We start from the raw sequence: 16,527 nt of genomic DNA, 5'->3' as shown, positions 1-16,527 counted from the left end.
ATAATTCCTAGAATTCCACAATGGTTTGGGTTGGGAGGGATCTTCAAACCCATCCAGTCCCACGCCCTGCCATGGGCAGTGACACCTTCCACTAAACCAGATTGCTCCTCACCCCTGGCCTTGAACACTTCCATGAATTCCATTTCAGGAATGCTGTGTGCCAGTCCTGGTCTAGGAGTCCTGAGAAGTCTTAGTTTGGGAATCACCATTTTTTTCTCATACTGAAATATGATGTTTTTTCTCCAGCAAGCAGAACAAAATGAAATTTTGAAAGCATCAAAGTTGCTTGAGATGTGAAATTGCATTTCTCTGTTGTATGCTCAGAAATGCCCTTTGGCATGGAGCTCCCTAATACCAAGAAGAAAGGGATCTCTCCAGTATCCAGGGTGTTTGGGATGCTCTCTAGATCATAGGCCAGGCTGTGGTTTTTGCATTGCTACAGATTCTTTCAGTCACATAAATGCACATGCCTTTAATTTCAGCTTCACTTCCCTGTCTGCAAAGCACCATTATTTCTGTGGTAGGGTTAATGAGTTAATTGCTTGTAAATTGTTTTAAGATTCTCAGAAGTGAGACCTCAGTGTGTTTATTGCCATTACCCATGAGATCTTGATCACAGCGAGACAATAACAGATTAGTGTTTATTGCAGCATGACTGAGGATATGTTTACATTAAAACAAAGATGAGACTGTAGTGCCCAAGCCCAGAAAAAAATTTTGTAGAGCTTTGAGTCATCTTTCAAATCTCAGTAAGTGATCAAATTGGCTCCTATGGCTGAACATTAGCCAGTATCACTGGTTGTCTTTGAAAACCCTTTCACCCCTTGACCATCCCTGGCTCTGGGGCAGCATGCCCCAGGGAGAGGCAGAGAGCATCTTTCCTTAGAGAAATGGATTTGGGGAATTCTTTGCTTGATCTTAGAAGAAAAAACGAAGTCCCAAACCCAATATTTTCCTGGACAAATTCCGTCTGAATGCATCTCCAAGGGTTTCCTGATCTGTGCAGCAAGTGGCCCTTGGTACACTCAGGAGGTCTTCTCATGGAATCATGGAATGGTTTGGGTTAGATGGACCTTAAAGCCCATCCAGTTCTATACCCTGCTCTGAGCAGGGACATCTTCCACCATCCCAGGTGGCTCCAAGCCCTGTCCAGCCTGGCTTGGACACAGCCAGGGATCCAGGGGCAGCCACAGCTTCTCTGGGCACCCTGTGCCAGGGCCTGCCCACCCTCACAGGGAACAATTCCTTCCCAATATCCAATCTAAGCCTACTGTCAATGGGCAGCCATTCCTCCTCGTCCTGTCACTCCATCCCTTGTCCTGAGTCTCTCTCCATCTTTCCTGTGGGCTCCCTTCAGGTACTGGAAGGTCACTATTGGGTGACCCTGGAACTGCCTCTTCTCCAAAGAGAAGAATTCGGGTCACTGGTGAGAACTGCCTTGGTTCTGTGTTTCAGGCTGTGAAGCCATGTGCATTAAATACCTTTAAATCTCTGTTCCACCTCAGGGAAAACAGAGGCCACCATCAAGAACTTCAGCCCCCACTACCGCCGCCAGTACGCCGTGGCTTTCTGCAGGCACGTGCAGGAGGAGCTGGAGCAGCACCGCCACTCCCAGTCCCGCTTCCTGAAAACCAGGGTAGGAGGACACTCATTCTCCTGTCCATGACCCATGTTGGATTTGGGTCATTTTGGTTTGGGATGGAAAAGGTGCAGCTGAGTGCAGGTTTGAAGTTTAATTTTTGAAAATTCATCTTTATTTTGGTCTGGTTTAGTTGTTTATCATGGCATGAGGAGAACCATGACCTGAGTTTCTGGTACAAGGAGTTGGACATTTGGACCAAACTGGTTCCTTCTTGCTGGTTGCAAGGTTCTGCAAAATCTAGGGATAGATATGATACTTCTAGGGAAGAGATTATGTAGGAAATGTGATTAATCCTGTCATCCGTGGGTCAGGGTGACTTAAAGAAGATGGCAATAATTCCCTTTGTGGAGTGAACCATGGAAAGCTGGTTTTTATTAGAGGGGGGACAAAAAGAGAGACAAAAGTCTCTTTATTAGAGGAAAATGCAGAGAACCAGCCTTCAAGATTAAGAAGATAAAAAATTAAATGTTCGAAGCATACTGGAAATTATGGATTTCCAATCTCTTGAAATGAGTAAGTAAAGCAGTGAGGTGGGACAACAGAAGATCTGTGTCTTTCAGAAGGGGGATATCAGTTACTACAGTGCAGATGCAAAAGCATTACAAAGAAATGGGAAACAATTTACTATATCATAACAAACCCCTGTTTTTCATATCAATGAAATATTTATAATCTGTAGTGGAAAATGGGAGTTGGTGAACTCCAAGTCATCCTGCAGGGGTTGGAACTAGATGATCTTTAAGCCCCCTTCCAACCCAAGCCACTGTAGGATTCTCTGATGTTGCATTCAGCCTGTCAGCTGAAAAGTGAATAAATCTGTGTCTCAGAAATCTGGCAGTGTTTTGGAAGGCAGAGCTCTTCTTCTGCTTCCTCACCTCAGCTACAAGAATTTGCTTGTGTCTGTAGAGCCTTCTGAAATCAGAGATGTTTATGACTCCAAATTGCATTTGAAGGCTCAAAAGCCCTCAGAGCAGCATTATGGAAATGTAGAAATAAAGCTTCAAGGTGGTCAGTGGTGCAGAGGGGTCTCAAATGTCACCAATTGTCCTGTAGCCTGCAAGGGAAGCCGGGACAGTTCTGTACGAAGCAGAGCTGCTGCACTTTGCTGAGGACCTGAAGAAGTGGAAGGACAGATACGTCGTGATCAAAAATGACTACACTGTGAATTGCTTTGAGACCAAAGAGGTGAGTGCTGCTTCTGTGGATCTGCTTGTACACTCCAAACAAACCAATAGTAAATGGATTTGCTGCTGCTGCTTTGCCTTCAGCAATAGGAAGTGAAACCTTGTCCTTGTTAGGGTGGCTCCAGTGGGATGGCTGAGGGTAGAGTCAAGTGCCCTGCCTTGGTCAGATTTGTGGCGAGAACTAACAAATGAGACATTCCTTGGCCAGATACGTCAGCAAGAACTAACAAATCCTTTTAACAGCACTTGAGCCTTCCTGTGCCTGTCCCAGAGCACTTCTCACCTCTACATCCCTGTAATACATCCCTGTGCTCCGGCAGGTTTGGGCAGCTCCAGGCTGGCTACAGTGGAGGTTTTTGCTGGGAAGCTGGCATAGTCAAGCTAGTCCTGGCTGACAAATCCAACAAATTGGGCTCAAGAGAAAATCCCATCCTTTTTCACTCCCTTCCATGTCTGACTCCCCACCACAGCAGATAAGCACTGAGAGATTAGATTTGTTTTAGATTTGACATGCCTAGGGAACATTTCCAAAATTCAGCCTGGCAAAAAGATTCTCCCTTTGTGCAATATTCCCATGCATTAGAATAATAGAATATCCTGAGTTCTATTAGAATAATAGAATATCCAAGGGACCCACAAGGATCATGAAGTCAGCTCCTGGCTTTGTCAGTGAATTGTGTATTTTATTTTTTCTCTCTCCTTAAATCTCTATTTGACGATGCTTCCTCTCTTGTTGATTTTCCAGGCCTACCAGAAGGGAGCTAGCCCTAAATATCACGTTCTTCCTGCAGGAGGCAAAGTCCTGACTTCAGAAGAAGATTACAATTTGCTTTCTGATAAACATTTTCCAGACCCTGTTGGTAAGTCCTGTTCAAAGCTGAACTGCCAAAGCCCAGGCTCTGTTCCTTACTCTGCCCTGGGAAGGCTTTTAGGCTCCAGTTTAAAATGGGGTACAGAAGATGCCCACAGCCCTTTTCCCAAGTTCAAGCACAGCTCCAGAATGGATGAACAAAGCAGGTGCTGTAAGCCAACATTCAGAGAAATGCTGGCTCCCTTTCTTCCCATCACACCAGCACAAAGCTGCTGGAAGCTGTGCAGAAGCAGGGCAGGAACCACAGCACCATTGTTCCCGGGCTTTGTTAATATTCCTGGTTTATTTGTTTCCATTTTTAGATGCCAGCTGTCTGTGTTGACTCACAGCTGATAATAAGTCCCACAGAGAGGACAGGAAGGTGGCTGCTTCTGAGTTTGTTGTTTCTGGGTCAGGAACTGCTGTGGTCCTGCCTGCCCCCACTCCACCAAGATGGAGAAAATTCAGGCTTTGTGGAAGCGGGTCTCACATTGCACTGTCAGATTTGGAGAATGGGATGCCACATAACAAAAGGGATAAGGGGAATTTGAAGACAAGGATTTGTTTTTTGAGTCCTTTAAATCCCTAGGATTTAAAAGTTAGGTGCCCTCTCACACCCTTTCCCAAGGCCCAGGGTGGTCAGAGGGGCTTGGAGGTGTCCTGTGTGTGTCAGCACAGCTCTGCAGCAGGTGGGGTTGAGTGATGTGCAACACCCCAAGGGTGCTCATGGACTTCCCATGGCTCTTCCTTCAAAAACATCATCACTTCATCTTTATGGCACTACTCTCCATCTGTGTGGTGCTGAAGACCCTCCAAGGTGAACCTCACATGTCTGGGCTCTCAGTTCATGTCGGTGACTCCAGATTGGGTTTGGTCATCCCTAAACGTGCTGTCCAGCATCCCCTGTGTGCAGGGACCCGGGGCAGGTGGGAGCTGGAGGTACTTGGTGCTTTCTTCACATCACCTGCAAGGGCTTGAAGTGACAGTTTTTAAGGGCAGTTGTGTGTGGAAGTCCTGGAACCAGTGAAAGCTGTTCCAACACAGTTTGTTTAATGCAGCTGGTTTCTATAAGAAAGTCAGTATGCTCCTAAATGGTCTTTATGTGGAACAGACCAGAGCTCCCCAGTAATTTACTTATCTGTCATGAAAACCATTTCCCTACCGGCTGCGATCCAATGAAATAGTTTCTTTGAAATTTTACCAAAATTAGATTTTTGCCATCTTGACGACAAAGCAAGAGGCCATCAAGTTGCTGGGGTCTAACACAGAGAGGTGGTTGATGCCAGCTGAGTGTGCCCATCCCAGCTGTGTCCCCCTGCCCTCTGTGCCCAATCTCCTGGACTGGGAAGGAGATTACCCTGCTGGCAAAGGTGTGGCACAGAGCCGGCCCTGAGGAAATGTGCAGCTCTCAAACAGAGGTGTTTCTGTGCAGGCTCAAGCGAGGAGGCGGCTGCAGCCTTCGTGCCGCTCCCGAAGGAGTTCCCGGTGTACCTGTGGCAGCCCTTCTCCCGGCACAGCTACTACTGCTTCCCGGAGCCGGGGGCACAGCGCCGCTTCAGCGCCGTGCTGGGCGACTGCGTGCGCCATTCCAACCACGGTGAGTGAGGGATGGGACCTGAGGGAAGGGACTGCGTGCGCCATTCCAACCACGGTGAGTGAGGGATGGGACCTGAGGGACATTCCAACCATGGTGAGTGAGAGATGGGGATGTGTGGGACATTCCAACCACAGTGAGTGCTGGAAGGGCTCAGCCTGGGACGGTGTCACCCACCCACCCACCCAGCTATGGGAAAATGCAAGTCACTCATGAAAGATGCTTGGCTTCAGCACCCCGAGGAATGAATCAACACAGCCCTGCTGCTTGCTGTGCTGGGAGCGCAGTTAGGTAGGGTTTGGGATGCAGTGGGTGTGAGCTTGGGGAGAAAACATGGGAATTGTTTTGGAAGTTGTGCAGTGATCCAAAATCCCTAAGAGGTGTTTATTACTAAGGCACAGCAAACCCTCACCTGCATTTGCAAGCTGGCTAATGCATCACAGCCATAGAGGCAAGAATCATGGAATATCCTGAATTGGAAGGGACCCACAAAGATCACGGCGTCCAACTCACAGCCCTGCACAGACAATCCCAAGAATCCCACCCTGTGTCATACAGGAGACCAGGTGTGTGCAACATGGAGGGAGTATATTCCCCCAGTACATTCCCATGTTGTTACACACACACCACTCCTGATCAAACATTTGGCCTTTCTGCAGATGTTTCAATGGCAGCTCAAGCCCCAGCCATGGTTAAGCCTTGTAGCTGGTCCATGAATGGTGTGTAGGACACAGTATTGATTGTCTGCACAACGATAAATTATAAACGTCACTTTCTGAGCAGGTTAGACTAGAAAACAGGTTTTAAAGAAAACCCTAATGTGTGACTTGCTAGGGTTGTAAAAACAGCTTTGCTCCCATGAAATTGGAAGATCGTTCATGAGTTGGATCCTTCAGAAAAATAAATGCTTTCCTGATTTTCAGATGACTTTTTTTCTACCAAGATGCCCTCAGTTCCCCACTGGTCTCCAGGGTCTTCCATGTCTATACTGTCACTTTGGAGTCCCATCTGCTCCTGCTGCCCTTGGTGGGAGATGGGAAAACTCAGCAACTTCTCCACTAAACTCAGCTGCTTGGGTCTGAAGCCCAGGCTTGTGGGTCAATGAATGTGAGTGCAGGGTGTGAACAGTCCCTTTTATTTACAGAAGTGGCTCCTGGTGAATGTTTTTTAGCTGCCACTTTAGTCTCCTGGTCATCAGCTTCATCCCATTGCCCTCAGACAGCTTTCTCCTGCTGTCCTCCCTGGATCATTCTAGGCTACCATCTTTTTTCCCTGGTCTCCACTGCCAAAGACATTCCTTTAGGTTTCCTTTAGGACTCCATTCCCATGAGGAAAACGCATGACTGCATTTCTAGGCAGTTTCCCAAGATGTGCAGTTACTTGTGTGGTGCTCAGGGCTGGCTGGTCTCAGGGGCCTTCTTCGCAGGAAATGTGAGATTCCCAATCTTGATGCTATCCCAGGTGGTGCACACTCCCCATTGCTGGTCCCAATGCTGTCCAGGTGCTGTACAATCCCTAACTGCATTTCCAGTGCTATCCAGGTGGTGTACAGTCCCCCTTCCCAGCTATCCAGGTGGTGTACAGTGCCCTGACACTCTGGACTTGGCTCCTCACTTAGATTTGGTAGGGAAATGGGGACACAATCAAGTTTTCCTGGCACTCCATGACTTGAAACCTGTTCATGATGTTTGGGGATTTTAATTTCTCTTCTGGAACAAGTGTAATGGGTTTGACAAAGCTTTTGGCAGCCTGTTTTTTTCTTAAAGTTCATCACATCACTCTAGGGGCCAATCCTGAACTGGCAGAAGCTGTGTTAGGATGACCTAAGAGGTCTTTTCCATCTCCAAAGCCTGTGAGTCTGCACTTCATTATATTTCATATGGCTTAGCTGTTGCTCATTTAGGCATCTGTTCCAGGATTTATCCCTCTCAGCTTTTCCTGTGGTCCAGTTTTTATCTGACAGACAATGCCTCAAGGCTCATCCTTACTTCTGCCCAGCGGGGTGAGAAGCAGATAAAGACAGTCTGGATTAGGATCTACTGTTGAACCAGGAAATGAGTTTCAACAACTGTCAAGGAAGCAGGAGCCCCTTTTGTGTGCATTTCTTGGAGTTCTCCCCTGGAGCTCTGGGTGCTGCAAGTGGGAAAATGATCACTGACAAGCACCTCAGTAACCTGAACTCTGCCCTTGGAGAGAATTTTTTTCCCAAGGGCTTCGTCTTGATTCCTATTCATTTGCACATCACTGAAAAATATTAGTTTATTAATACTTCTTAAAGTCTTTCTTGCAAACACTTCTGCTGACAAAAACAGGTGTCTGAGCAATCTTACAAAGCTACAGCTATGAGCTATGTGCAGCAAAACAATGTGTAGTAAGGATTGTGGTAGAAAATTTGACTGCGCTCTTTTATTAAAAAATAGTTGAAAAGAGAAAAGAACTGGCAAAAATCCTTCATGTTTGATTGTGAAATATAATTTAGTGGGATAAGGAGCATGGACCAGGGCAATACTCACTCCACCTCTTCCCAAAGTGCTGAGCTCCTATTTACAAGGGCAGGACAAAGACAAATGTCATGTCTGATCAGAGGTAGCCTTTCTGTCCCTGCTGTGATCTGCCACTCCTGAAAAGGAATGTATTGCACTGGGCTTTAGCCAAGGACTTGGAGGAGTTCGTGGCTCCAATGTGTTTTCTTTCTCCCAAGAAGCGGAGTTAAACAGGGAAAGCTGGAGTGAATCAGCGCTGGGAGCCGCCCTGGCATTCAGCTGCTTCCTGTCCCCCTGTGGTATAAATACCCAGCCCAGCCTGTGTTTCTGGGATTTCTGGGCACAGCAAAAGCATTGGGATTTAGTGAGCACCACTGGAAAATGGCATTCAGATGTTTGGAGTGTGGGTTGTTGTGTCGTTCCCATCTTGACTGTCCTCTTGTCTTAGCCCTTTATACTCATTGATGAGGGCTTGGTGGTTTGAGGAGACAATGATCTCCTGCCTTCAGCAGCAATGGAACATGAAGATCAAATGCTTTTTGGGTTTTAATTTGTGAGGTGGTGTGATTAGGGCTAATCAGTGAGAAGACAAGTACCCAGGGAGCAGCAGAGGAACCCCAACAGCCTGGTGGGTGCAGGCTTCCCAAGTGGCAGACCTCCAGCAGTGTAGGATTTTTAACACTCCTCAGCTTTCTAAAGAAGCTGTGCTTGAATTTAGGTGGAGAGTGGAAGAAGTGGTTTAGCATTTTCCTCTGATTTTCCAAGCTGCTCCTGCCAGGTTAGATGGGGGTGGCAGCATGGGATTCTTTGGTTTGCCTTAGCTCCATGATCCACAGCCTGGATTTACCTGGTTCCATCTTGCTCCCTGTTTCCTTAGTGAAATGCTGAGAAGGGCACACCTCAAATTTGGGGGGAGTCTGCTGCTGAAATGGCCATCTAGCCCCCAGTGGGGATGTTCTATCAGTCCCGCAATGGCAACAGTGAGGGAAAGGCTCAAAATATTCACAGGGCTCTAATGTAAGTTATTTTCCAGGTTTGAATCCTTTATGTTTGCATGCCTTGAAAATCAGACTGAAGTTTCTTCTGAGTACTTCTTAAATTACTTCATTTTTTATATCTTCTTGCTTCCTATTTGAGTTTCATTCAGTATTTGCTGTTGGAAGTGGAGAACCCTGACCACTTGGTGCTGGGATAGAGGGAAGTCTGCATGATGGGAAGGAAATGACAACTAGCTCATTCTGGGAGACACGGAGTTTCACTTCGTGATTTTAGTTTTTTTCGTCTGGTTTGATTTCACATCCACATCTTGACAATCACCCTCCTGACACGGGAAGCTGAGGGACTTTCAGAACCATATCCTGTCATCTCCAGTTTCAACAGAAACAACAACAGAAATTATTTTGAGCAATAAATATATTAAAGAAGTATAAAAAGGCATTAGGCAAGAGAGAAAGACAAAAGCTTGTGGAGGGCAGATTTTTTTCCTCCATCTCTGACTTTCAGGATTGCCATTATTGGTGTCTGCATTTCCTTTTTCAGCTCTGAATTTATCTGACAGATGTTTTCCTCATAGTTATTTCTAAATTTCCTATGTTACATGTCTATAGTACCTGTATAGGACTTGCCAACTCTTGGACCAGAATTCAGAATAATTCTGGGAGCACTGATAAAGGTTGAGAAGCTGACATGAAATCCTTGAGCTGAGGGATGAATGTGTCCATATATCTCTATGTACACAGCAGAGCAGCTGTCAGGAGTCCAGATACCACTTTGGAAGGGTTTCTGAGACTTCATGCCACAAACAGGGTGGCCTTTCTTCCCCAGAGAGGGAGATGAAGGGAACGATTTTCTTGTTGCCTGTTTCCAATGGATGTGGAGGGAGCAATTAGAGGAGAACTGAGGAGGAAATTGCTTTTTATGACATTAAAGAAAAATGTCTTTGTGCACTGGGATGAAAGTGAGGCCTTTTGGAAAGTTTGTGTGGTAATTTGGGGTGGGAGAAAGTACAAATGGAGATAATATTTATCCCTTCATCTACCAAGACTTGTGTCTTGGCTCCTCTCAAGCAGCTGCTGTACTTGGGTTAATTAAACCCCTTTTTGGTTAATAAGATAAGACCACCTGTGATCCACATGAGTGGCTGAGACTGTGGCTGTTCTTTCACCAGTCCATTTCACTAGAAATACCGTTGATGAGGTTTATAGGGTGTTAAAAAAAACTCACTAAAACTTTCAGGACATGATATAGAGGGTTTTTTGGTATAATTTAGGGTATTTTGCTTGAAATAAGACTATTTCTCCTCTTTCTAGGATGTTTTTGCTCTACAGCATGAGTTCATTCAGTCAGCATGGCTTTTGCCTTTCCTGCCAGACTGATTTCTTACGCTGTGGTGAGGATTTTCAGTCTGTAGGAGTGACATTCATTCTGAAACAGCAAGATGATGAATGTGCTAAATTCATAATTGCCATTACATTCTTCCTATCCCTCCCATCTCAGGCTGATTATCTTCTTCTTACAGACTACCAGGTGTGGGGTGGTGCAGGGGAGCCACTGCCCTGAGCCCACCACCCCAGCCCAGCCTGTTTTCGGAGCTGTGAAGACTCATTTAGGAGCTATGCAGAGTAAGGTGGTGTTCAGGCTCCAGCTTCGAAGTTCTGCAGCAGAGAAATCAAGAACCATGGAATGGTTTGGGTGGAACATCTTCCACTGTCCCAGGTTGCTCCAACCCCTGTCCAACCTGGCCTTGGATGCTTCCAGGGATCCAGGGGCAGCCACAGCTTCTCTGGGCACCCTGTGCCAGGGCCTGCCCACCCTCACAGGAAAGGATTCCTTCCCAACATCCCACCTAACCTGGCCCTCTGGCAGTGGGAAGCCATTCCCTGTGTCCTGTCACTCCATCCTTTGTCCAGAGTCCCTCTCCAGCTCTCTTGGAGCCCCTGTAGGTACTGAAAGGCCACAATGAAGTCACCCTAGAGCCATTTCTTCTCCAAATTCCCACCTGTTCCAGGAATACAGTAGCTGGTTTGGAAAGCACTTGGAAAATGTCAGAAATAAGTGATACTGTGATCCTCTGTGTGTGTTTATGCAGTGCTCATTAATTTTTTTGGATTATAAAACCCACACCTGCTGGGCTTCCCACTGGAGGTTGATTGTGTCCTGTCTGGTGCTGCTTTGAACAGCTTCAATCTGGGTGCTGTGTGCTGATAAGCAAACAGTTAACCCTGCTCAGTGTTGGTTTGGTGGCCACGGAAGGAACTTGTGCTGCAAAGCTTTATTTGCTATAAGTACAGAGTATTTTTTCAGGGCTGTATCATGTTTGGAAGTGACCTCATCTCACTTCTGTTGGTGGTTAGCAGCTTCACACCACATGCTCTGTGGATAATGTGACAGCACACTGCTCACAGGAAATCCCCAGAGCTGGGAGGTTGATGCCTCTCAGCCCCAGAGCACCATATATATCTCACTTTGTTCTCAGTTTGGATGCTTACAACACAGGACAGCATTTTGTGAGGGTAACATGTGTGTCCTTTTACTGAGAGGGTCATTTTCAGTTGTGCTTGAGCCACACAGGACAGCATTTTGTGAGGGTAACGTGTGTCCTTTTACTGAGAGGGTCATCTCAAGCAATGTCCCAGGCCCCAGGTAACCTCCCTTTTCCTGAGGTGCAGTTCCTGAGCTTTCCTCATCTCCCCAGGTTCAAAGCATGTTCCTTCTCTTACCTGCCATCCCGGTGGGCTGGGACCATTGCTTATTTTTTTGGAGACAGAATTTCCACAGTTTAATTTTGTTGGGGTTGATGGCCATGGCTTTTTCACCAGCTGTCTGTGGTATCTAAATGCAGCAGCTCTTAAAACATGCTGGAGCTCACATGAGCTCTTAGAAAGGGAAATAATTTTTATTGTGCTCATTTATTTTTATTTGAAGGGCGTTCCCTAATTGTGGTGCTAGATGGCTGGCAGAGTGATTCCTTCCCTGCAGGAATGTCTCTTGTTCCCTCATGGTCTCCAGCTGCCTCCACCCCAAATCCTTGGGGGCTGGAGGAGTGGGAGTACTGTCTTTGAGGAGCACTGTCCTGTCTCTTTAGTTGGTTTGGGATTGTGTATTTTCCTTTTTTTTACCAGCTTTTGTTTTAAAAGAACTAAATTTTTAAAAACTTAAAAAAAATTTTAAATTACAGTGTGTGTATAGTGAAAAGCAGGGGAAAAGCAAGTCTAATTATATATACAAAAGAAACCGATGACAAGGTGTGAGGGGAATGACTTGGAAGGATGAGAAAATTGGGAAAATGTAATTTGCATTTCTTAGCATGAAATCTATTCTCTTGAGGGCAGCAGTGTCTAGTGGAAATAAGAAGGGGTGGAAGCACCAGCTTTTGAGACTGCACTTAAAATTCCAAATATTTCTTTATCTGCCTCTTATTATCTGTTTGTAACATCACAAGAAGGAAGGCCCTGCACCAATACCTGTACTGAGATTTCTTGTGTCCCAGGAAAAGGCTCTGTAAAGTGCCCAACAAGGAGTTACGAGAGATGCTTTGGCACTGCCTTCACCAGAGCCAGCACTCCGTCAAATAGATGAGGAAGCAAGGAAATAATATTGTGAGATCACCTAAAATCAAATGCAGTTTTTTACTCATTTATCATATTCCAAAAATTAATAGTAAGTGACATTCTCCTCCTCAGTGAAAGGCCACCAGACTCCTTGGTCATCTTCATCTCCTTCCAGTGATTGTTCTCCTGCCTTCTCCAGTCTTTGTCCAAAGCCTGTTGCTTTGAATTATTTGAGAGGATATTCGTGGGCCCTGCTGTCTTTTATGAGGGAACTAAAAAGTCATGAATTTTTGTATTGGTTGTGAATGTCTTGTGTTGGGAAGAGAGAGCTGCAGTTCCTGAGCCTGGCAAGGTCTGTGGGCTCTGACATGATCATCTCCTGCACAAACTACCATCACTGGGTGCCACATTGCTAATATCAATTAATTACCTGCAGGAAGAATTCCAGGATCATATAAATTTTGTTCCCTGCATGCAGAATCTGGCTGGGATGCTGCAGGAAACAGATGAAGCCAGGGTGGATTGCTCCTGAGTTTTGGTGGTCAGATGAAGGGCGTTATGTCAGAGTCAGCATTTCTTTAATTAAAACTTGTGCTCCGTGAGCTCAGACTTCTGGATTCTGGCTTAACACTTGTTCAGCTGTGTCTTTGGGCCTCAGCCTTGTGTGAAATGTCAGCCAAAAGGCTGAGGTTATTCTTCATGGTGGAGCTCCCTTCAGGGAAGCACTTTATCCACAGTCAACAGACCCCTTCACTGTTAGTGGATTGCAGCTGAGTTCCACCATTAAACTGTGTCCCCAAGTGCCATTAGTGACAGTTATTGTTCAGAGGGACAGTTTAAATGGGATGTGGAAATAATCACTTTTTAACAGCTATGCTAGTGTTATGAAGGCATCTTCCTTTGCTTGTAATTAAGAAAAATCATCATCTGAGTGATTAAGCCTCCTCACCAGCAGCCCCAAGGCAGCGGTGTGCAGCACAGACAGATGCACAGTTTGAACTGGAATGTTCAAATGCAGATTTCATATTGTCTGGGTTTGCTGGAAATCCGGTTTGAGCCAGAGGCAGCTGGAACACTCACCCTCTCTGGTAACGAGGCCCATCTGCAGAAGTTCTTGCACAGAGCTCTCCAGTGTAAGACCAGTTGATCTGTGGCTGAAACCAAATCCATGAGGGCAGTTAATTCCTGCTGCTGTCATCGGACAAATGGGAAGTGTTGGTGAGTCACAAATGGACAGCCTGTCCTGAGGGGCTGGAGCCATGTCCATCTCCAAGGGTGCAGCTGTCCTGCCATGGACAGGGCTGGGAGGGCCCACAGGACCTTGGCAATGAAGATTTGCTCATCACTCCCCAAACATTCACCTGCCAAGGGACAGAAGGAGCAGCTCATAGTCCCGGGCACCCTGTTAGAAGGCTGCCATTCCCAGGGCAGCCCAAGCATGGGAGACAGCTGAGACTGGGAACAGGACCCTCTAAGTTAACCCTTCTGCACACGTGCAGGTGCTCTCAGAGGGTGTCCAGTAGCCTGGTCCTCTGGGTGTCATTTTGATGAGTTAAGGTTTGACATAATTATGTTTTTTAAAAGAGGAATTCTCTGCATGAAAGCTCCTTCGCTTTCTGCAGTCCTGAACTAACTGAGCCATACCATTGAGACGTGCACGTTTGGGAAGATTTATAAAGGTATAGTGCTTCCAGTTGTCCTTCCATCTCCCAAAGTCAAAGGGAGCTTTATAGCAGTTACTCTTGCATTTATGAAAGGAATCTGTGGTTAGCAATATCTGGGCTCTGTGCTTGGATATGTAGGGCCTCTAGGTAGGTTTTCTTTTTTAAAAAAATAAACAGAACAAACAGAATTTTGTTGTAATCTCCACACATCAGGAATGTTTTGTTCATTAGCAGCTTGGGTGATTTTCCAAGTGCAAAGAATCCTGCATTAAGCACACAGTATCAGTCTGGGTGCCTGTAAAGCCTCGCTGGCCTTTTGCTGGAGAACACTCAGCAACCTTCCTGGCTTTGTGTGAGATTTGGGTGAGGAATAATGCAGCCAGCACTGCACCAAGCTGCCCTAAGCTGCTCCCCTCTGTACAAGCAGCAGGACACGTGGATCACTCAGGACAGGATGGCTGAGGGGAAGCCCCTGTGAGGGCTTCAGGAGAGGGGAGCACTGATCATGCTTTCCCCTGGTGAACACTCGTCCCTGGCACCACTGGGCTTTGCCACCTGCCCCGTTTGCAGCTGCAGCTCTGCTGCCATGGCCCACAGCCCAGCTGCTCCCTCGCACGCCAGCGGGGCTCCCCCAACAGCCCAGTCCTTGTTTCCCTGGCCTTGGTGTGGCTGCCAAGCCACCCCCTCCTCCAGCCCTTCCATGGATTGCTGCATGGGATGGGCAGAACTCTGGCAGAATGTGCATGGCAGCTCCTTTCAGCTGGGTACAATTGCCTTTTCTTGAGCCCTGTGCATGAATGTGCTTCTGTCTCGAGTGCCTCGCCAGCAGCTTCTGCACAGCCCGGCACTGGATGGATCTGCTTGTTCAAAGCCTTATCACTGAGGCAATCTTTTCCTCCTATGGAAAGTGAGGATGGAATTGCCTAAATTAAGCAGTTGCAGCAGCCTTGAAGGATAAAGCTTTCTTTCTGCTTGGAGTTGTTTTTGTAGCAAGACTGCCATGATTGTGTTTGTGTCCTGTGTTTACTGGCATAGGAAAGAATGTGGGATTGGGATTTTATGGCACTTGCAGTTTAATGTTTTTCCCATGAGCTATTCAGATGAATCACTCTTGGATTTTTAGCACCTTCTTCCCACTGCAGTACGGGCTTGGGGACAGTCAGAATAGAGAGAGAATACTCCCTTGAGCATGGATTTAAAACTTGGTGATCTTAGAGGGCAGACTCCTGTCAGCACTGGTGCATCACCATCTCAGCAGCTCCAAGATCCAGCCTCTTGGATGGTCTGTTGTCCCTTTGGGTTAGGAGGGAGCACAGCTGTGAAGGAGGAAAACATGTGAGTCATGATTGGAGCTGCAGTTTTCCTTCCCTGCAGCCAAACCAGGCCCTCTTCTCATCAAAATCTTTTCAGTTTTATTTTGGGAGGACAAAAGTTTTTGAATGCAATGCTCCACCTCAGTTGCTCAGGTGGAACACTCCCTTATTTCATTAAAACTGTGGTCAGAGGATGTTCTCTCAACACTGAACAGCCTAATTTACAACTAATACTGGTTTGTGACTTGCCATGACAAATGCTATAAATCCTGGAGGCAGCAGTGAAGGTAGGGTTGGGATTTTACCCAGCTGATTTTTTTTGTTGTTGTTGTTTGATCATTGTATGAGCTTGGAGAATTTGTGTTATGTCTTTGGATCTCCAAATATCTGCAGATGAAGAACAGTATCAAGAGAGTGGTTTTTTGCCCCTTAGTGTGTTTAACAAACCTTCCTGCAGTCATTGCAGCCAGGTGAAACTCTGAAAGGGCAAATTTTGATATTTGGGCTCTGAGCAGATCTGAAACCATGCCGTTTTCAAGCAGTTTTCAAGCTTCAGGGATAAAGCCCTGATGAAGTTAATTGTAGGTTTCTGTAGCTTTTGTTTTTGTTAAAGTGCATGGAGGAGATATTTCAGACATTACTGTGGTGTTAATCCTCCATGTTTCCCATAATTTCTCTAATCCCTGCATTGCCCTTGGCATTTATGCGAGGCTCCTGTAAAGCTTCTCTCTTGAGCAGTCTCATGAACAAGCCCAAAGAAGTATTGCTTGACAAGCAAGGCTTGAGGACTTCCTCCTGACTCTTCTCATCACAATTATTTGTATGTATCAGTACCTTCTAAAGCAGCATAATTCCCTTTGAGAGAATCAGCATTCTTGTTCTTCCCTCCTTTGTTCTCAGAGTGCACAACAGGACTTCAGCTGCTCAAGACTGCAGCAGATAATCTTGGAGAGGGGACAATAAACCTTTGTGGCTTTGCTTTCCCACAAGAAAGTAATCCTGACTCTCTGATAGTGCAGACACAGCACTTCAGTCACTGAAGTGTTTGGGGATGGTTTTCTCAGGTTTGCCAAGCAGCCACTCTGCTTCATGTCTTGAGGCCAAGGTGTCCCCAGGCCACCACACTGTTCTCAAGAAGAGCTCCCATCAGGCAGAAGTGGCCTTGCACAATAACCAGATATTCCAGAGCTCTGGTTGAACATTCCTGAAATATTTAGGGAAATCAGCATGATCTTGTCAGGAGTTTT

At 46.3% G+C, this 16,527-nt stretch overlaps 1 protein-coding gene across 1 annotated transcript in view; it reads left to right on the top strand.

Moving 5' to 3' along the window:
- Positions 1 to 1,501: 1,501 nt before the first annotated feature.
- Positions 1,502 to 16,527, top strand: part of NIBAN1 (niban apoptosis regulator 1) — a gene marked incomplete at its 5' end in the record, with an annotated part of 28,598 nt that continues 13,572 nt past the window's right edge. The window contains 4 exons of the mRNA XM_005423765.2: positions 1,502 to 1,636; positions 2,696 to 2,827; positions 3,572 to 3,686; positions 5,109 to 5,273. Of these exons, the coding sequence (XP_005423822.1) occupies positions 1,502 to 1,636; positions 2,696 to 2,827; positions 3,572 to 3,686; positions 5,109 to 5,273 (547 nt within the window). The remainder of the gene's footprint in view (positions 1,637 to 2,695; positions 2,828 to 3,571; positions 3,687 to 5,108; positions 5,274 to 16,527) is intronic.

Source organism: Geospiza fortis, unplaced genomic scaffold (genome assembly GCF_000277835.1).
Source record: "Geospiza fortis unplaced genomic scaffold, GeoFor_1.0 scaffold229, whole genome shotgun sequence".
NCBI classification, from domain to species: domain Eukaryota; kingdom Metazoa; phylum Chordata; class Aves; order Passeriformes; family Thraupidae; genus Geospiza; species Geospiza fortis.
The sequence above is the reverse complement of the archived record's forward strand: the minus strand, read 5'-3'. Positions and strand labels throughout refer to the sequence as shown.